General features: G+C 52.8%; 1 protein-coding gene across 4 annotated transcripts in view; it reads left to right on the forward strand.

The window, feature by feature from the left end:
• NEURL1 (neuralized E3 ubiquitin protein ligase 1) overlaps nt 1–21559 on the forward strand; it is a 99178-nt gene that overhangs the window by 64271 nt on the left and 13348 nt on the right. For 3 of the 4 annotated variants that reach the window (XM_024346613.3, XM_063782082.1, XM_024346614.3), the window contains 2 exons: nt 12881–13122; nt 13535–13856. In XM_024346613.3, the coding sequence (XP_024202381.1) occupies nt 12881–13122; nt 13535–13856 (564 nt within the window). Of the gene's footprint in view, nt 1–9434; nt 9545–12880; nt 13123–13534; nt 13857–21559 lie in introns of those variants that run through there. The other variant, XM_063782083.1, reaches the window with a different exon arrangement.

The raw sequence follows: 21559 nt of genomic DNA on the forward strand, positions 1-21559 counted from the left end.
GTAGCTGGGATCACAGGCACCCACCACCATGCCCAGCTAATTTTTTGTATTTTTAGTAGAGACGGGGTTTCACCATGTTGGTCAGGCTGGTCTTGAATTCCTGACCTCGTGATCCACCTGTGTCGGCCTCCCAAAGTGCTGGGATTACAGGTGTGAGCCACCGTGCTTGGCTGATTGTATTTTCTTTAGGGCCTTGGACTTTCGGCTTGATTCAGGCCAAACATTTTGGATTGCTGCGTTAAAGTGAGTGAGGGGAGGATGACAGGAGGACCCAGGACTCTGTATGTGTGTCGGGGGTTATCTAATTGTGTGTTTTGTTTGTGGACGTGTTTTGGCTCTTTGAGCTTCTGATGTCAACAGATGTGTATCTGTGTTTTAGATCTCTGTGTACCTGTGTGATGTGTCTCTTACTGTGGATTGAAAAGACTGTGTGTTGCCGTGCCTGTGTTTCCATGCGGGGGCAGCCACATCTGTGGTACTCTGTGCCTGTGCCATGCCTGTGTGTGTGTGTGTGTGTGTGTGTGTGTGTGTGTGTAGTGGGGCTGGTGGTGAGGAGTCGGGCTCCTCTGGGACCAGCCTGGCAGGAGACCCATGGGGAAATGAATTCCCATTTGGAAAATGGTTTTAGTGGTTACACGCTTGATCTCTTCCATTCGGTAGGTTTCCAGAGCTGCTCCTGGTCTTGAGAGCAGGCTGACAGGGGCGGGAAGGGTAGTGCGAAGAGGGAGGCAGCAGTGACACTGGGAGGTCCCCCTCATCTCGCCTCTGCCGTCCTCTCTTCTTCCTTTCCCCCTCCTTCCTCCTTCACCTCCCTTCAATGCTCCCTCAGGGCAAGGAATGGACCCCTTGCTGACGGCTGATGTGTGGGTGACACACGCACCTGCACCCAGACATACATGTCACCCTCAGGTTAGTCTCTGGATTTAACAAGCCTGAGTGTCAGAGGATGCTGGCGTACAGGGACCCGAGACATTGGCTCCCACCCCCTCCTGTCACAGAGGGAGATGCTGTGGCCAGGAAAGGGAAATGGCTAACTGAGGCCACACAGCTGGCGCCTCAGTGGGGAAGCCAGGACTTGTTCCTTCTGCAGCCGGTCCCCCACTTACCGTTCTTGGGTTCCTTAATCCTCAAGCAGGCAGCAGCGGAGAAGGCATCCAGTGGCCTTGTGAAACCCAAGATTAGCAGAGGTAGCTGCCTATCTCCCGGCAGCAGCTGTGGGGGCTTAGACCAAGGGGAGCTCCGGAGCTTGAAGGTGCACATCCCCACACCCCGCTCGTGCCTGTAGGCTCCAGGAAGGTGGGCATCCAGTCACTCTAGCTCTGCATTCCCTTACCTCAGCCTGGCGCCTGGCACGCAGTGGCTCCCAGCAGATGCTGGGTCAGTGGGTAGCGGGGAAGAGTGTGGGGTGGACAGAGGCCCTTGCCTGCTGGACGGCAGGGCAGTTGGAGCTGAAGGTGGCCTGAGGGGTAGGTGGGGGAGCCATCAGGGAGGTGAGGCCAGGGCTGGGCAGTGAGGCCAGGCAGTATTTGGAAAGGAAGGGAAGGCAGAGCAGGTGTTCTCGGTGAGAGTTTGAATCCTGTTCTGCTCTTGCTGGCTGTGTGACTTTGGGTCAGTACCTTCATCTGTCTGCATCTCAGCGTCCACTTCTGTAAATTGGGAAGGGTAAGTTTTACCTTATAGAGTTGTAGGAAGGATTAAGTGAGCCAGTGGACGCTAAGGGCAGTACACCTGGTACATAGTAAGCACTCCACAGAGTGTGCTTTTATGAAGGTTTTTGTGGAGGCTCCTCTAGGTCTGTGTGTGCTTGCCAGTGCATGCACACACATATGTGCGCACACACACACACATGTACACATATGCACACACACACGTGCACGCACACACAGCACACATGTGCATGCACACATTACACACATGCACACACGTACATGCACACACATATATACACATATGCACATGCACACATATACACAATGCACACACACATGCACACGTACACACACAAGTGCACACATAAACACACGCACACACACATACACACATGCACACACACATACACACTCACCTGCTGCCTCTGTCCCCCAGCCCTGCACATTGGTTGTGTCTGCCATGAGGCACACGTGCCATCTGTGTGTGTGCACGCATGTACACATACATGACTATGGATTTGATATGGGGAGCTAGGGATGCTGATGTTACTGGGCTGCACTTCCCCTCATTCTCCAGGCCTGGCCTGGGGGGCTTTGGGGAGATACTGGAAGGACAGGGGCAGGGATTGGGAGCTGAGCCCTGAAGAATTAACATTTGGAGTCCCCTCCTGGAATCTTGAGGTGTGACACAAGAGGGAGAGGAGGAGGACTGGTCCTTCTCCCAGAGTAGTGAGGAATTGGGAGGCACAGCTGTATAACCTCTGGCTGCTAGAAATGTCAGGATGGGGATGTTGCAGAGTGAGTGAGAGCAGGAAGCTCAGTTGGGGATTAACTTGACTATGAAGGTGCCAGTCTTAACCGTTGCCTGCCACTTTCTTTCACCCACCCTGTCATGATGAGTTCATTCATCTTCTAGGGAGCAGCAGGACCTGCCGTTCGCATGCCAGGAACTCTGTGGGAGGTGCCAGGGTGCTAACATGGCCCCCACCCTGGGCATGCACAGGGGCTGCGGTGTTCATGGAGAAACTAACTTAGGAGGAGAGAGGGGACTGAGCATGCCAGTTAGCTAGCTGGAGCCCGTGGAGGAACCTCTGCACCAGTGCGACAGATCTGAGTTCAGAGCCCAGCTCCGCCACTTACCAGCTATGTGACCTTGGGCAAGTTATTGCCTCTCAGAGCCTCTGTTTCCTTATCTGTGAAATGGGACTATTGATACTGTTTTAGTCATCTATTGCTGCTTAACAAATTATTCCAAAACTTAGCAGCTTAAAACAACAAACATTTAATGATCTCCCAGTTTCTGTGGCTCAGGAATCTCTGCACTGTTTAGCTAGGTGCCTCCGGCTTCATGTCTGTCATGAGGTTGCAATCACATTGTTGGCTGTGGCTGCATCGGAAGGCTTGCCAAGCTTACTCACGTGGCTATGGGCAGTCCTTGGTCCCTTGCCACAGGGGCTTCTCCATGGGGTGGCCCCACACCGTGGCAGCTGGCTTCCCCCCAAGGGAGCAATTCAGGAGAGGCAAGAGAGTAACCAAGATGGGAGCCACAGTCTTTTTATAACCCAGTCTTGGGTGTGACATTCCATTACTTCCTCTGTATTCTTTTTTTTTTTTTTTTTTTTTTTTGAGACAGAGTCTCACTCTTCTCACCCAGGCTAGAGTGCAGTGGTGTGATCTCAGCTCACTGCAACCTCCACCTCCTGGATTCAAGCAATTCTTCTGCCTCAGCCTCCCAAGTAGCTGGGATTACAGGTGCCCGCCACCATACCTGGCTAATTTTTTTGTATTTTTAGTAGAGACGGGGTTTTATCATGTTGGCCAGGCTGGTCTCGATCTCCTGACCTCAGGTAATCTGCCCACCTTGGCCTCCCAAAGTGCTGGGATTACAGGCATGAGCCACTGCACCAGCCACTTCCTCTGTATTCTATTCATTCGAAGCTACTTGTTAGGCCCAACCCACGCTTAAGGGGAAGGGGTCACACAAGGGCCTGAATGCCAAGAGGTGGATGCAGGGATTGTTGGGGCCATTTTAGAGGCTGTTCCCATAGACACCTGCCTTGCAGGGATTGGAGGGTGTGATCAGGTTGTGTATGAAGGGCAAATGCTGCAGCATTTGATACACAAGAAAGAATCAACCCTCATGGCCTTCCTTATCTGCTTCTTTTCTACTGCTGGCAAGTGAGGAGCTATTGAAGGTTCTTGAGCAGGCAGGGCTGTAGTCAGGCATGCTAGGCAGGGAAGGGAGCTGCTCCCTTTATTCCTTTCTTTTTCTAATTTCTCCACCGGACACCAGAAAGGGCAAGGCACGAAGTGGGTGCTGCCTGAACTCCTGCCAATTCATCAGTAGATAGAAGAATCAAACACTAGCAATTCATTCAGTAACTTTTATTGAGGACCTGCTATATGCTGTGAACTAGGCTATAGGGATACAGTAGTAAAAAAGACAATGGCTCTGGGCACCATGGCTTACGCCTGTAATCCCAGCATTTTGGGAGGCCTAGGCGGGCAGATCATGAGGTCAGGAGTTTGAGACCAGCCTGACCAACATAGTAAAACCCCATCTCTACTAAAAATACAAAAATTAGCCAGGCGTGGTGGCTCGCGCCTGTAATCCCAGCTACTCAGGAGGCCGAGGCAGGAGAATCACTTGAACCTGGGAGGCGGAGGTTGCAGTGAGCCAAGATCACGCCACGACACTCCACCCTGGGTGACCGAGCCAGACTCCGTCTCAAAACAAACAAACAAACAAAAAAAGAACGTGGTCTCTGCCCTAGGGAGGCTCACAGTCCATCAGGGGGAAAGACAGGCACAAATAACCTTGCAGCCTTTCCCAGTGCAGTGCTACTCTGCAGAACACGGAAGCTGATGGGAGTGACTTCTCAACTCTCCTGAGCATGGCATAGAACCAAAATCATTCTGGATGCAGAAGAGACAAGTCAATGCATTGCATACAACAAGTGCCTCGGGTTATCTGGGCTTAATCTTGTGTAAGAACCAGGATTGGGAAAGGCTGCTTGGTGATGCGTCCTCTGTTACGGGGCTGATGGGGTCCTCAAAGGTCCATAGTAAGGCCCCTAACCTAGTCTGGGGGTCAGAGAGACTTCTGGGAAAAATCTACGTCCAAAGGATGCATGAGAAAGGCAGATATATAGGTGGGAAGGAGGAAGGAAAGATTCCCAGCACAGAAATGGGCCTGGGCCAAGCCTGGAAATCAAAGACAGGTGTGGGAGGTGGAGGCCCCTTTAGGGAACCCAAAGAAGTTTAATTCTGCCCAGTTTTACGATCATCTCTGTCCCCCAAGTTCCATCCCCACCTGTCCTTCTCCCACCAGGAGTAAGGCATCCCCAGCTTTCCAACCATTCTCCTAAATCCTTTCCCCCAGAGGGAGCCCTGTTCAGTTAATGCAGTTAAACGAGTCCATATCAGGACCACCCTGGCAATCTGAGATTAGGACGTTTGGGGTAAAATAAGACTGAAGTTCCTAGTCTCCCATTGGACTGAAATGAGCCGATCATTTCCTGCAGTAGTTATGTTTGCTTTTATATTTTTTAAAAAGACCTTATGTTGCGATCAAGTGTTAAAGTTTGCAAAATTCTTTCACATCTATAAACTTACCGGGGCCTCACTACAGCCTAGAGAGGTGGGCAGGGCAGCTATGATGAGCTTCATTTTACAGAGAAATAAATCAAGGTCCAGAGAGGTGAAGCAACTTGTCCAAAGTCACACAGCAAGTCTGTGGCCTGGTCAGGGTTTGAACCCAGGGCCTCTTGCCTCCAATACTCATTCTCTGTGCCTCGCCCCACCGCCCAGAAAGTGAGATGAGACTGTCTCTTGGATGAAGATGATGATGCCAGCACTGGTATTCAGGACCACAGGTTCAGAACAAGATGATCTTGGATGCAGTGGGCTTCAGCTGGGCCTTGAAAGATGGGTGGGGTTTGGAGAGGCACAGGTGAGGCAGAGGGAATGGCTTGAGCAAAGGTGTGGGGATAGGAAAGCAGAATGATATAAATAGTAATAATAATAATAATAGCAACTACCTACTGAGTTTTACAAACACCATCTATTTTAATCCTCACAAGAATCCCATGAAGGCCTGCCATGACCCCATTTTACAGATGAGGAAAGTGAGGCTCCCAAGGTCTTACAGTTAGTGACAGAGCTGCTAGGTTTGGAGGCAGCCAGCCCTGGGTTCAGATCTGGGCTCCTCACTCAATGTGTAAACCTAACTTCAGAGGATCTGTGCCAGAGTGGCATTGGGGGCATAAATCAAGACACTGCCCTTGAAGCCATGAGAGGCTGGGCACTGTCATCAGTATCAGTGCCTCTGCTCTTGGCTGGGGTGGTGAGCTCCCCCCCATCTCTCCTTGGCAGCCCAGCTGAGCCCAGCCTAGGGCATCTGGGGCTCTGCCAGTGGTTCTGGGGCAGAGCTTGGTGGGGGCCATGGGGAGGTCACTCCGGAGGGTATGTGTGTCCAGGCGTCTGCCCTGGGACCCCGCTGAGAGGCAGGAATGTGGTCTGCCAGCTGAGGGTCACCCGGAGAGCTGGCCAGGCTTGTGTCTGGCAGCTCATAAATGCCCAGGAGGAATGGGGCTGTCGGGGGAGTTTCCACCGTGTCAGCAGCAGCCTCGCCTGAGGAGGGTGCCCCCACTGGGGCTCCCAAGAAGCCTGTAAACCTGTCACTTGAGGGCCCTCCCTGGGAGCTCTGCTGAGAGCCACGTGGCACAACTGGGGCTCCATCCAGTTGTGTGTGCCTCTGTGGAGCAGTTGTGCAGCCCACACGCCCCCCCCCCCCCCCATTTTGAGGCACTTTGCTGCAGCTGCTCCCCTAGCCCGGGCTGCCCAGCCCCTCCTGCACACAGCCTTCCCCGAATTGCCTGCTGTCTTGGACTCATGGGGAAAAGGAGCTCTAGTACCACAGGCTGAGTAGGGTAAAGGACCCCAGACATGGCTTTGGAAGACCAGGGTTCAAGTCCCAGTTCTGCCACATGACTGCTGTGTGACCACAAGTGAGTTGCTTAACCATTCCGAATCCAACTCCTTCATTCGTAGAATAGGGACTTTAAAGGGTCATAGTCCCAGTGCTGGGAGGGACCCTGTTACATAGTGTAGGGGGGAAGCCCCACCTCCAGCTGCCCCCTCTGGACCCTTGGCATCAGAGCTATGTCCAAAGTTCATTCTCATTTTGCTTTCTGCTCGCCACCCCACTCCCTGCCCCCAAGATTTTAATGCCAGGGTGGAGGAGGGGGTAGCAGGAGCAGGGACACTGCAGTGGGGTAGGAGGGGGGTCACCCTGATGAAGGCTGCACATTGGACACTCATAGTCCATGAGAACAGCGCCCCCTAGAGGAGTGCTGGGCACAGCGCATCGCGGCCCCAGCCCTGGTTTAGAAGAGTGGTGAGGCCTGAGTTAGGGCTGTAGCCGCAGGGTGGACAGGAGAGGACAGAACCCAGGGGTGCTTATTCCTGAGGCAGGATTGGTAGATGGGGTGAGGGGTGCTCAGGGGCTCCCCTGGAGCCAGGAACAGGGAGGGGCAGGTCAGGAGGGCAGCTGGGGCCTGCCACGTGACAGGAGCCCACAGTCCATGGCAGGAGATGCCCAGCACACCAGAGAGGCTTTTCAAGTGGTCTCCCCAGAGGTGGCTCAGTGGGCGATGATCACACAGCGAGCTGAGTACAGACAGAAGGGGCTGAGGACAGCTGCTCAGGCCGGGCCGGGCCTGGCAGAAGACAGGCACGGTAGTCAGTGGGTGGGGCTTTGCAGCTACAAAGTGCTCTCTCTCCATACCTGGGGCAGGGAACCCCCGTTCTGTTTCACAGCTGTGGAAGGAACTTAAGGGTTAGGGTGACAGGCCCAACTAAGCACTGGGGCTCTTCTGGTAGATGGCCACATCCTAGGCACTGCCCAGGGTGAGCTGATGGGGGTGCTGTGGTGGTGAGAAAGTGCAGCCTCTCTTCTCTCCGTCTGAATGAAGATGTGACTTGTTAGTTGTATTATAGATTTTACTTTTAAATTTAATTTTTTGTTTGAGACAGGGTCTTGCTCTATTGCCCAGGATAGAGTGCAATGGTGCTCTCACGGCTCCCTGCAACTTTCCAGGGTCAAGTGATCCTCCCACCTTAGTCACCTGAGCAGCTGGGACTGCAGGTGTACACCACCATGTCTGGCTAAGTTTTGTAGTTTTTTTGTAGAGAAGGGGTTTTGCCATGTTGCCCAGGCTGGTCTCGAACTCCTGGGCTCATGTGATCAGCCTGCCTTGGCCTCCCAAAGTGCTGGGATTACAGACCTGAGCCACCGCACCCAGCCAGTTGTAGCTTTTAAATTGAGGTATAATACGTATATAGTAAAACTCATCCTTTTCGAGTGTGTAGTTTTGTGAGTTTTGACAATGTACAAGTTGTGTAACCACTACCCCAGTCTCAAGATATGGAACATTATTTCTTTCTTTTCTTTTTTTTTAGAGACAGAATCATGCTCTGTCACCCAGGCTGAAGTGCAGTGGTGCTATCATAGCTCACTGCAATCTCAAATTCCTGGGCTCAAGCCATCCTTGCGCTTCAGCCTCCCAAGTAGCTGGGATTACAGGTGCGAGACACCATGCCTGGCTAATTTTTTATTTTTATCTGTACAACGAGATGAGGTCTCATGGTGTTGTCCAGGCTAAGATATGGAACATTTCTATCGCCATAAAAACTTCCTTCCTGCCTCTTTGTAGTCAAATCTCTCCCCTGCTCTCCTTCTCTGATACCTACTGATCTCTGTCTCTCTCTAGTTTTGCCTTTTCCAAAATATCATACGGATGGAATCGTACAGCATACAGCCCTTTGCATCTGGCTTCTTTCACGTAGCATACTTTTGAGAGCCATTTTTTTAGTGTATATCAGTGGTTATGTTCCTTTTTATTGCAGAGTAGTGATTGCATGGAGCTGCCACATTTTTAACTGCTCACCAGCTGAAGGACGTTTGAGTTGTTTCTAGTTCAGGGTTATTATGAATAAAGCTGCTGTACGTTTGTGTACAGGTCATTGTGTGGACATGTTTTCATTTCTTGTGGGGAAATGCCTGGAAGTGTGAGTGCTGGGACATATGTTAGGCATTTTTCACTTCATGAGAAACTGCCAAACCATTCTCAACACTGGCTTTCCAGGTTGTGTCGTGTCCCAACAGGAATGTAGGAGGGCTGAGGACATGGTTTACATTTCTGTGTTTTGGTGGCATACATATACATATATGTATCATAGAGACAACATAATAGAATGCCATGTATTGCCCTGTGTGCTACATGAGATGGTTTTGGGTGGTACATGAAGGAAACTTTGTTTCTTTTCTTTCTTTCTTTTTTTTTTTTTTTGTTTGAGACAGAGTCTTGCTCTGTTGCCCAGGCTGGAGTGCAGTGGTGCTGTCTCGGCTCACTGCAACCCTCTGCCTCCTGGGTTTAAGCAATCCTTGTGCCTCAGCCTCCCAAGTGGCTGGGATTACAGGTATGTGCCACCCTGCCCGGGTAATTTTTGTATTTTTAGTAGAGACAGGGTTTCACTGTGTTGGCCAGGCTGGTCTCGAACTCCTCACCTCAAGTGATCCGCCTGCCTCAGCCTCCCAAAGTGCTGAGATTACAGGTGTGAGCCACTGTGCCCAGCCTGAAGGAACCTTTTTTTTTCTTCGTTTATAGGTTATGAGTATTTTTTAATTTGCATTTTAAAAATTTATCCAGCACACCAAATCCATGAATTCTTGGCTGTTAATGCCTTTTAATTTTTTTGAGACAAAGTCTCACTCTCACCCAGGTTGGAATGAAGTGGCATGATCATGACTCACTGCAGCTTTCAGCCCCTGGGCTCAAGGATCCTCCTGCCTCAGCCTCCTGAGTAGCTGGGACTACTGGGACTCAGTACAGGCAAGCACCACCACATTCAGCTAATTTTTAAATTTTTTATAGAGATGAGGTCTTGCTTTTGTTCCCCAAGCCGGTCTCCAACTCCTAGGTCTCAAGTGATCCTCCTGCCTTGGCCTCCCAAAGTGCTGGGATTACAGGTGTGAGCCACTGCACCTGGCCTCTTAATGCTTAATGGCCAATAACAAAGGCCTTGCAGTCAGATTGCTGGGTGTGGCTCTTATGTCCCTTTCTTACTGGTTCTGTGACCCTGGGCAAGCCACTTAATCTCCCTGAGGCACATATTTGTCACCTGTAAATTGGTTGATAGTAAGTTTGCCGTAAGAGTGAAACCAGTAAGTGTATGTAAAACTAGTTCAGAGCTTGGCAAATGACTGCCACTATTATTTGATGCATATGACCCATGTGTGATAGGCATGTGTTTTGTATGTATTGTTTTTCACATCCATGTGTACATGACTACGTGTGTGTGTAAGTGTGTGGTTCCTGGTCTCAGGGATACGGGAGAGGATGAACGGCCTAGGGTTGGGATTACTTTCGCATGCTCACAGGTGTACGTGTATGCCCGTGAGTGTGTCTTTTGGAGCCCACATGCCTGGGTGCACATGGTGCCCCTGGACCAGAGTCCTCCTGGCCCCACCTCCTTTGTCTGTTGTGCTGCCAGCCAGGGTGCTGGGCCTGTGCTGCCCCAGCCCCACCCTCAACCCCCTACCCAACACTGGGATTGGCAGGGGTCCTCTCTGGAAGGGAGGCCTTGGGGAATGTCCTTCCAGGAGCTGGGTCTCTGGCCCCTTTGTCTCCACTGTATTTGCCCAGAGTCAGTGTTTTCTGTGCCTTTACCCAGGGCCCCAGGACGTCAAGCAGGATGGGTGGGAAGAAGAGGAAGCATTTTGAAGGGATTGGTGGCCCTGCAGTTGCTCCGTGGATTCTGAGTAGAGGCTGGGGAGGGGGAACCCCAAAGGAAAGGCTGTCATCAGCAGCTGGGCTCAGCAGGGTTTTAAAAACTGCTTCGTGGAGGTGTAATTGACATACACTAAATTGCACATGTTTAAAGTGTCCAATTTGATGAGTTTTGACATAGTGTACCCCCATGAAATCATTACCACATCAAGATAAGGAACACACAGACCACTGAAAACCACCCATTAAAAAAAAAGATAAGGAACACAGCCACACTGCCAAATGTCACCTTGTGCTCCTTGGTAATCCTGCCTCTCTCCCCCCACCATCGCAGGCATTCACTTATCTGTTTTTGTTTTTTTGTCTTGTTTTGTTTTTTGTTTTTGTTTTTGTTTTGAGACGGAGTCTTGCTCTGTCGCCCAGCCTGGAATGCAGTGGGACGATCTTGGCTCACTGCAACCTCCACCTTCTGGGTTCAAGTGATTCTCCTGCCTCAGCCTCCCGAGTAGCTGGGACTACGGGTGCCTGCCACCACGCCCAGCTAATTTTTGTATTTTTAGTAGAGATGGGGTTTCACCATATTGCCCAGGCTGGTCTCGAACTCCTGACCTCAGGTAATCCACCCTCTTCGGCCTCCCAAAGTGCTGAGATTACAGGCGTGAGCCGTGGTGCCTGGGCCACTTATCTGCTTTTGATCACTACAGCTTCATTTGCACTTTCTAGAATTTGATAAAAAATGGCAGGAGAGGAAGGGTTTTGAAGGGAATGGAAGCCCTGCAGTTGCTCCATGAATCGTGTATTGCTTTGTTTTTAACAGGCTAATTTCACTCACATCATTATTTTGAAATTCACCTATGTTGTTATTCATATCGGTAGTTCATTGCGCTTTACTGCCGAGTAGTATTCCATTGAGTAGATGCACCACGGTGTGTTAGCCACCCACACAGCAGGGGTGATTTTTCTCTTATGCTTCCATTTCTACCTCTAGATGTGAACCTCAACAGCTAGCCTTTCACCAGCACATATTTTATGAAACCAAGAGTCAAGCTGTGTCTGAGGCTGGCCTGAGCCCAGTGGGCATCTTTTCCAGGCAGGGCACCTGTAGCCAGTGCCACTCTCTGCCCTTTGCCCCAACTGTCCCCTTCCCTGAAATGGCTTCCCCTCCTCTGCACTATCCAGAGGCCATTCAGCTTCTTCCAGGCAGCCTTTCCAGACTGTCTGGGTCTCTTCTGAGCATTTCCAGCCCTCATAGCCTGACCGCTTCCAAAGCTCTTGCGCTGCCCAGCCGTTCCCGTCTTGTCTCCTTGGTGAGGACAAGGTGAACTCCTCCTCATGCCACCCCCTCCTAGTGAGCCTGGCAGGCAGGAAGCTGCTCTAGAGAGACCCGGGGGCTCATGCACAGGGTGTCTGGCTGGCCTGGGGCTTCGGAGACTGCTGTCTGGGGCCTCTGGAGAAGCGGGGATTGGAGATGCAAAGTGGTACAGAGGGATGCAGACCAAAGCCAACACAGAGGGCTGGGCCTCTCCCTCTCCCTTTTCTTCCTGTCTTCCATCTCCTTCCTGGAAGCTGCTCCTCCTCCTCTAGGGAGTGAAAGGGTCTGGGGAGGCAGGCCCAATGCCGAGCTCTTTGCATCATTAAATTCCTGCCTTGGAGGACCAAAATTTGAAACATCCCAGAAGGCCTCTGTCACATTTTGTGGCTTTCTACGGCTCCACCCTCTTCTCCATTCTTCACGGTTCTGTTTCCCCACAATGACAGGACAGGCGGGCTCTACTTGGGCATGGATCTTGGGGGCCCCACCAGAGTCCCCAGCCCCTGAGGCTGTGTATTAATTAATGCTGCCTGTGCTGCTGAGACTTGTCTTGGAGCCACAGAGTAGAGGCCGCCCATTGTGCCAGAGAGGGAAGTGTTGTCTTCCCCAAGGTCACAGAGCCAGTTAGTGACAGCCCCGAGGACAGGATCCATGTATGTTTCATGTCTGTGTCTCCAGTGCTCAGGACAGAGCTTGGTATTCAGCAGATATGTCATAAATATTTATTGAATAAAATAAATAAACAAACCAAGGATGGTAGAGTGCCAGTGAGTGGTGGTAGAGGGTGGTAGTAAAGGCGATGTGCTACCATGGTAGGTGGTGAGAGGCAGAGGGTGGTAAATACTAGTGGGGAGAGGAGGTGGGAGAGGGTGGGGGTGGGAGGTGATGGAGAAGGCCGAGGGGAGAAGTGGTGGATAGTGAACCAGTAGAGCATGGTGGCAGATGGTGGAGTGGGAGATGGTGAGAGATGGTGGCAGAAGGATGGTGGCAAGGGGTGGTGGCAGTGGTGGAAGAACTGGGCTCTGGGTGACTTCTGGTCATGCCCAGCCTCTGCCCTTCCCTAGGGGACTCTGGTCTGGCTCTTGGACCCACCAAGTTCTCTGACACCGTGGCCTGTTCCTTTGCAGACTCTATCGGGGGCCCCTTCCCCGTCACTTCTCACCGATGCCACCACAAGCAGAAGCACTGTCCGGCGGTGCTGCCCAGCGGGGGGCTCCCAGCCACACCGCTGCTCTTCCACCCGCACACCAAGGGCTCCCAGATCCTCATGGACCTCAGCCACAAGGCTGTCAAGAGGCAGGCCAGCTTCTGCAACGCCATCACCTTCAGCAACCGCCCGGTCCTCATCTACGAGCAAGTCAGGCTGAAGGTGGGCCTGCCCCCTGCCCCCGCCCCCGCCTCCTGCTTCCTGCTCCCCTCATGGCATCCCCTGGGCCTCTGGACTCTGCCCCTCAGCCGCTGCCTGCTGCCACCCCCAGCACCACACCCTGCTGCCACCCCCAGCACCACACCCTGCCCCTGCCTTTCCTCTCTGGCGACCCTCTTCCCTCTTCCTTATGCCTTTCTCAACCTCCCTGTGTGACAAGGAAGGAACCGGGAGGGCGGTGGCCGTGGGAACCCCTTGCTGTCTTCCCAGCAGGGAGGGCTCCTGGGAGGGAACTGTGCTGGAATGGTGGGCAGGCTGCTGTGGGATGCTCCAGGGAGTCCACCGCAGGGAGGCTGCCCTTGGTCTGATTGACCAAGTGGGAGAGGGTGGGCTGAGGCCACCCCCTGCCACCCAGATCACCAAGAAGCAGTGCTGCTGGAGCGGGGCCCTGCGGCTGGGCTTCACTAGCAAGGACCCGTCCCGCATCCACCCTGACTCGCTGCCCAAGTACGCCTGCCCCGACCTGGTGTCCCAGAGTGGCTTCTGGGCCAAGGCGCTGCCTGAGGAGTTTGCCAATGAGGGCAACATCATCGCATTCTGGGTGGACAAGAAGGGCCGTGTCTTCCACCGCATCAACGACTCGGCTGTTATGCTGTTCTTCAGCGGGGTCCGCACGGCCGACCCGCTCTGGGCCCTGGTGGACGTCTACGGCCTCACGCGGGGCGTCCAGCTGCTTGGTGAGTGCCTGCCCCTCCAGCCCCTTGGTGCAGGGGACACCCCTCAGCCTCTGGGCACTGCAGCCTGGCACTGTTCAATCCCATCAGGCGTAGGGACCCCTCTCTGACTGGTGCCAAGGGGAACCGGGGCAGCCCTGGGAACCTTGGCATGAACTGCAGAGAACTCCTTTCCTCCAGGCCCGTGGCTTTGCAGTGGAACCTGGGTGTGATTTCTGCTCTCTGCAGCCTCTCAGATGGTGCCTTGGGCAGTATGCAACCTTCACAATCATAAATGGTGACCTCAAAGACCACCACCCCCGGAAGTAATTAAATTAATCATCACAACCACAGTTCATAGAACACTTACTATGTGCAAGGCACTTGATTCTTGCCTGTTCTCATAGCAACCCTGGGAGGGAGACCCCTTTATTGGGCAGAAACTCAAGTCCAGGGAGGTTGCATCATGGTCCCAGGAGCCATGGCCATTGAAGGGTAGAGCCAGCCCTGAGTCTCCAGCTCTAAAGCCAGCTGTCAGCCCCTGGGCTTTGCAGCCTTCCAGGAGATGGGGTTCCAAGCCCACCCCAGTGCCTTTTGCAGGGATGTTGGATAAAAGGGTAGGATCCAGGGGCAGAAGGCACTGGGGGAGCTAAGACTCTTGGCTGCTCCCTGGCCCCCAGCGTAAGTTAGGCTCTTTGAGGACAGTGAGAGAGCAAGGAGGAGGAGCCTCGGGAAGCAGCCTGGCACGCTCAGGGGCCAGGCTTCCCTGCAATGGCACAAGTACTGGGGCCGGAAGAGGACAGGAGAATCTCCGACTTCCTAGGGTCACACAGTAAGTTGGTGGTTAAGGTAGGACTAGAACTCAGGTCACCTGACTCCCAGCCCAGGATCCTTCCCACCTGGCTCTCCTTGTGCACAGGCACTCAAGTGCATGTGCGCACACGTAGACTCTGGGTACAAATCAGGCCATCGGCAAACTGGCTTTGTCTCCAGGCAGAGGCTGTGCAAGCCTCAGCTTCCTCAGCTGTGAAATGGGTTGGTGGGAAGATTAAGTTCCATCAAGGAGGCTGTGAGTAAAGTGCCCAGCACAGTCTCGGGTACCAAGTATATGCTCAAGCAACACTTTTTCCTTCGTCTCCCATCTCTATCCGCCTCTCCCTGCAGAGAAAGAGGCCATGAAGGTGGTTGAAAACCTTTTTTTTTTTTCCCTTTCTGACTTCAGAGCCTAGAAACAGTGAAGTTCTTCTGTCCACAACACTTTTGAGCAAAAAGTCAGTGATAGTTAAAAACAAAGAAATGAGTCAGAAGCCTGTTTGTTGAGTTCCAAACATCAGGAAGCTGTTTTTATTAGCTAGTAGTTTGGGAACTTTCTGTTTTTCACCTCAACAAAAGTGTTTCTGCATTCACAATGACATGTTAAGAGCCTGGAACTGGGCAGTTTTGGGTCTCAGCGACTGAAGAAGGGAGCCCAGGTGCTTTGCATTTTCTCTGTGAAAGGGGTGTGCCTGCAGCCGGGGGCAGAAAGGGCAGCGTTCATGTCCCTGAGCTACAGAGACCGGCAGATCCTAGCCTCACGCTGTACTAGGTGTGGGGCCTCAGTTTCTTCATCTGTAACGTGGGGCTAAATGCTTTCTCGGGGTTCTTTGAGGAGCAGCTGATGCACAGTAGGGGGTCAGTGGCTGTCATTCGTCCCCACCCATTCTGGGGAGGACAGTTCTTCACTCAGGGCTCAAGTGAATGCCTTGGTGCTGCTCTGGTATCCTCAGGGCCCCACACTTCAAGGCACTGGAGTCCCAGCGCTTGAGTTTGAGCTCTAAGCTGACCACTTCTGCCTGAGCCTCAGGCTTCCCACCTGTATAATGGTTGTGAAGTCTTTGACTTAGCCCAGGACTTAACCACATGGTGGAAGACAAAGTCTCTGCTCCTGAGAAAGCCACAGTCTTGTTGAGGGGTGGGCAGGTGAAGGCAGTGGGGCAACATTCTTGCTTTTCCCTAAGCAAAAAGTGGCCTCCCTCACAGTCCCCACTCTGGCTTCAAGGCCAGACCCAAAGCCCCCTCCTCCCTGAAACCTTCCTGGGCGGAATTCTTCTCTCCATCTTTGTGTGCCACCAAGTGGTGCTGGTGCTTCTCTCAGTACTGAGCATCGCAGAGCCTTGGTCCGTCCATATGTCCACTTCCCTGCAAGATGGGGAAGAATCCACGTCTCACTCAGTCGGGCTGCTCTCCAGAGTGGAGGCTTCTGCCTGACCTGCAGAGGACGTGGAGGAATATTTGCAGGGTAGGTAGGGGAGAGTAGTCAGGGGCGGGGTGGGGGACGAATGGAGGGCAGATGCGTTGTTAGATGAAGAAAACGGCAGGTGGGTGGGGGCCAAGGGCGACCCAGCCCTGCCCACAGATAACCCAGGCTCATTGGGAAGTTAGGGAGATGAAGCAAACACTCCAGACGATGCAAGCGCTCAGGGCACAACCCAAGAGAAGCCAGTAAATCACTAACCGCTGTGGTCATGGGATGCCTTCCATCTGCCGAGATGGTTTCTATCCAGTTATCTCATTTAACCCCTCTGAAGCAGGCCCCACAGGGAGTGTTTTTTATCCCCATTTGGCAGGGAGATAACTGAGGCCCACGCAAGGCCTGGCTTGCCCATGTAGGGATGTGGCAGAGCCGGGACTTGAACTGGGTGTTCTGATGCCAAAAGCAACACCTTTCCCATTACCCTCCAGCTGGTTTAAACATAAAAGGAGGCAGGAAGTCAGAGGAGGCTGAGGTCAGTGGGGGAGGATGGAGGCCAGGAGGGCTTCTTGGAAGAGAAGACTTGGGCTGGGCCTACAAGTTCCAGGAGGGCCCTGGCACATGGGAATGAAGTGGAACATGCCAGACGGGCTTCCCACCCTCAGGGGCTGAGGAGGGCTTGGAGAATAATCTGAAGGGCCCATCCTGGGCCAGAGCCCAGGTGGCCTGACCTGGTCCAGCCCCATCCCCCCTGTGACTATAAATGGGTTTGCACACAGTGTTTTCAGTTGCATTTGGAGTTCCTGACAGGCTCCTCTCTGCACACCCGATAAGGCTAAGGCCCCAGCGGATTCCGTCCCAGCCGTAAATCACCATAATCCCTGGGTATTTTCAAACACTGATTATGGCCCCTAAATTCAATTGGCAGATTGAGATATCCCTTCATTTTATTCTTCCTGAATTTTTTTTTTTTGGTAAAGAGAGAGAGGGAGACACAGAGATTCATCCAGAGATCTCCTGAGGTGGGCGTGATCTCTCCACCTTCGTTCACTGCCTGTCCTCTGAGATACTCCCCTCTACCCCAGGTAGCCTCAGAATCAGCTTCCTTCCCTGCCTCCTCTTTCCTCTCCGCCTCACTTCCCGCCCCTCCCTCTCTCCATCACCTGCACCTTTACTGCACCTGTATCTTTCTGGGCTTTTCTCTCTCCCTTGACCTAGATCCTCTCACCCTTCTTGCTTTCCCTGGTCTTGGTGTCCTTCTCCCCGCTGCTGTCTCTCTTCTGAAGAAAGTCGCTGTCCATCTTGGTGGCTCTGAGGCTGGGCCAGTCTTTCCTGGGGTGACTGTCCCCCAAACCAATGTCTGATCTTCGGGGATTTTCTGCCAGGCCTGCCCCTGTCCCCTTTGTCTGAAGCCTGTGGTCAAAGCCCTCCCAACCTTACCTGCTCTGTGTTTGTTCCTTAGACCAGAGGCTTCCCAGGGTAGCTGGCACATAGTAGGTAAGCAGGTCAGGCCATGGATGGGTTGTGTCCCCAGACAGAGTGGAGGCAGGGGCTGGTGTCTCTCCCCAGTGGACGGTCCTCCCTGCCCTGACCAGAATCCAAGCCCACAATGGTGCCCATGCCATGGCCCCAGCAGGCCCTCCTCCCTGTTATGGTGCCCATGCCACAGCCCCAGCAGGCCCTCCTCCCTGTTATGCTGGAGTTCTGCAGATCACCTCTTTCTTTGGGGCGCCCTGGCCCAAGCCCAGGCTGGTATCATCAAGAATAACAGCTTCCTTCCTCCAGGGAGAAGGACCCGCCAGCAACTAAATAAACACAGGTTTTATGGGGTGATTAATACATGGAAAAAGAAGCTCCTATCCCAGTATCTCAAGGTCTCCTTGCTCCTCTCAGAAATGTCAATTCAGGAAGAGCAGCTGTGAGTCCCAGCAGGACTTGGCTGGCGGGCCAAGAGCCCACTTACAGGGCGCTCCAGAGCATCCCTTGGTGCCTACCACTGCCTAGGCACTAAGCGGGGGCAGGTGGGAGACAGAAGAATAAAAAACCCAGCCCCTCTTCTGGAATAATGTTTTCTCTGGGGGACACATCATATAACTGATGCAAGGTGGCCCAAGTTCAATTCTGCAATCAAGTGTGACCTGAAGAGTAAAACTGTGTGTATGTGTGGGAGGGGAGTGCAGCTAGAGAGCAATCCAGGAGGACTTCCTGTAGGAGACAAGTTTTAAGTCAGGAACTAAGTGAGGTGAAAAGAATGGATTGGTTGAGGAACAATTTAGGTCAGACAGGGGGGTGTCCACAGGTGCAGAGGTGGGGAATTGGCGGTCAGTAGGGGAGCAGATCCAGGAGGGGAAGGAATGAGGTAGAAAGGTAGTGGGTGACTTGTGGAGGTGAGGGGTGTGCACAGGTGTGGGTATGTGTATGCATCACAGGGGAGAGAGCCATGAGAGCTGAAAGCTTCCAGCAGCTTTTGTGCTGTCAAGTTGTTCAGTAAGAGGGACTGGCTGGTTGACAGTGGAGAAGTATGAGACCCAGAGATGGGGAGGGGCCTGCCCAAACTCTCCCAGCTGCTCATCAGCCAGGCCAGACCTGGAACCCAGATCTCTCAGGCTGATCTGGGAGTAAGGTCAGAGGGAGGAGGCTATCAACACATCTAAATGGTGGGGCTGGGTCTGGGAGGGTTCTAGGAGGGGATGAGGTGGGGGCTCCCGAGGGCTTATGCATTCTATTCCATCCCTTGCCATGCACAGGTTCCCAGGTCTTGGTAAAAGACCCACGCCTGCCTACTGAGGAGAGAGCTGTATGGAGACTCTCAGGATGGGCTTCCAAGGGTCATGTGCTGCTGGGTGGGTTCTCCAGGCCCCCTGGAGATAGGGGCCTAGGTCAGGTCCCCTATCCAGGGTGTGCCTCAGCTTGGAGGTGCTGAGCATGGGTGATCCCCAGCCGAGGACCACACTGCCATCTGGGCCTTCTGCTTCCCAGGCTAAACCAATATTTACCCTCAGCTGTGGCTGCTAGGGGCCAAGAGGCAAATATTAGTTTAAGGAACCTGAGCCAGCTGTTGGGCTGGGGGAAACAGCTGAGGCTGCCGATCATGATTTCTTCCTCTTTGATGATTTTCATTTCTTTTTGATTAAGAAAAAATCTTGCTTTTCCTTCTGCTTCAGAGGCTTTTCTGGTGCTTCCTTTCTGCTTACCCCAAATTCTGCCAGCTATATCAGTGCCCCACACCAAACCCTCCCCTCCATTAGGAAGCTTTCCCAGACCTCCCTCATTCAAAATGACCCTTCCTCCTCCTGACCATCGGAAGCACTTGGAGACCGAAGTGGTATAAGCAGCTTTGAGTCATGTATTGTCCTGCTCTTTAAAGATCCAGCATATATCCTCTTTGTATATAAAGGAAGGTATTATTGTGCCCATTTTGTAGATAAGGAACAGAGGCTGAGAGAGGTCTGATAACCTGCCCAAGGTCACACAGCTGGCAGTTGGTGGAGCTGGGATTTGAACCCAGGAGCTTGGGCTACATTACCTTCCAGCTTCTCTAGATGTGAGTCCATCTGATCTCCCTATTAGGTCTGGATACCCGACAAGAGCGGGGACAGTGGCCCTCCTGTGCCTTCCAGAGTCGAGCTTACGAGAGCTCAAGGCATCAAGGATCAACTGCACATGTTGGGCACAGATAGGCCACCAGGGCCCCAGCAGTGCTGGTACAAGGAAGAGGGGCAGTGCAGCACCCAGGATGCCAGATTCAGTGGGGAAGGTCGGTCTGCCTGCCTTATAGTTCCCCGGAGGCTCCCGAGGGCTTTGTCTGGTTCGGTTATTCCTGTGCACTCTAGTTTTCTACCACAATGAATATATATCAAGTTGAACCATATGTAATCACCAGTATTGGACTGTTTTTAACTTACAAGAAAGGCAATCTCATGTTTGCCCCTAGCATCTCTTGGGCCCAAGAGATTGTACTGGGGCCTTGGAGAGAGTGGTGGGGCTCAGGGTGGGGTGTATGTGGAGGGAGGAGCTCGGGCCTTGCAGTATTGGGGACAATGCCTTCATTTAAGATGCAGGAGACCCACTGAATCAAGGCTTGACTTGGCCACTCACTAGCTCTGGGCAGTTCTCAGCTTCTCTGTGCTTCAGCCTCCTCATTATTTGGGCATAATTATACACACCCCACTTACCTCACAGATGTGGAAAGGCATTTACACAAATGAGAAGGGCTTTTGTCTTTAGGTTAAAAAGGAATACCTAATTTAAAGACACCGCCCTCCACGGCCAAAAAAGCCAACCCCTCAAACCAGCTCTTCAACTGGAAGAGGGAGCCTTGAACCCAGGTCTCTGTATCGGGCTGAAAGGAAAACCATGCAATCGAAATTGCTCCTTGGAACAAGATCTGTGCTTCTCCAGCTGGGTTCCTTGGAACACTGGGGTTCCACAGAGGTGTCTTGGAGGCTGCAGAGAAGGCCAGAGAGAGGGTGAGGGGATAGGTGCTATGTCCACCTCCTAGACTTCAGCCAGAAGTTGGGGTTCTGTTGGACAAAAGGATTCCACTGCTTTTTAAAAAAGTTTGAGACCCACTAGACCAGATGATTCTATAAATCTATGAGATCCCATGGCTTGAAGATTCTCTGAATCTTAAAGTCTGTGACTGTGAGTGATTTTAGGATGTTCTGCCCTTCCCTCTGTGAGCCCCAGAAAGCATGTTTGTTTCTCCTAAATTTCCCATGGTTGGGTTTAAAGGGAGAGGGTGGAGGTGGGTGCTGGGAGGGGTGGAGAACCCCCTTGCCTGTCTAAGCCAGGCACCCGCCCTTCCCGGCTCCCTCCCATGCCCCGTGCCAGATGCGGACCAGCAGGAGGATGTTTGTGGAGACAGTAAAGGGCTGGCAGCGCCTCCCAAACAGGGGCCAGCAGATACCTGCTAGCAAGCCAGGCGGCTGCAGGCTGACCTATGGTTACAGATTAGCCAGTGCTCCGGATGTGAGAACGTCAACAAATGGGACTCTCAGGCTGATGACAAGCTCTGCCTCAAAGGAGGCCCCGGCCTGCCCTGAGGTCCCCCACGCCCAGGTCCTGACTTGGTTACCCTGCACTGCTGGCAGCGTATGGCAGGGCCGGGTGGCTTTCTGGGCAACAGCAAGCCCTGGGGCCCTCCTCAGTCTGTCTCCTCCCCCTCCCACTCCTGCTCTTCACCAGGTGTTTGCTAACAGTTTTCTCACCTGTCAACCCAAACCCTCCTGTGTTTCAGCTCAGGTCAACTCCTGTGTCTTCCAGAATACCTTCCCTAGCCCACTCTGAAACAGGAAGGGGACTTCAGCCTTAGTTGGGGATCTTGATCCTAAAGGGGTTATTTATTGTAAAGGAGAGAAGACTCAGAGGGAGCCCCAAGGAGGATATTTGGGATACATATGGATTCCCACCAGGAGAGTTTTTCTAAGTCATAGTTATTCCAAGGTGGGGAATAGGTAGCCTTGGGAGATGGTAAACTTCCTGACCCTAGGGCCAT

Source organism: Pan troglodytes, chromosome 8 (genome assembly GCF_028858775.2).
Source record: "Pan troglodytes isolate AG18354 chromosome 8, NHGRI_mPanTro3-v2.0_pri, whole genome shotgun sequence".
NCBI classification, from domain to species: domain Eukaryota; kingdom Metazoa; phylum Chordata; class Mammalia; order Primates; family Hominidae; genus Pan; species Pan troglodytes.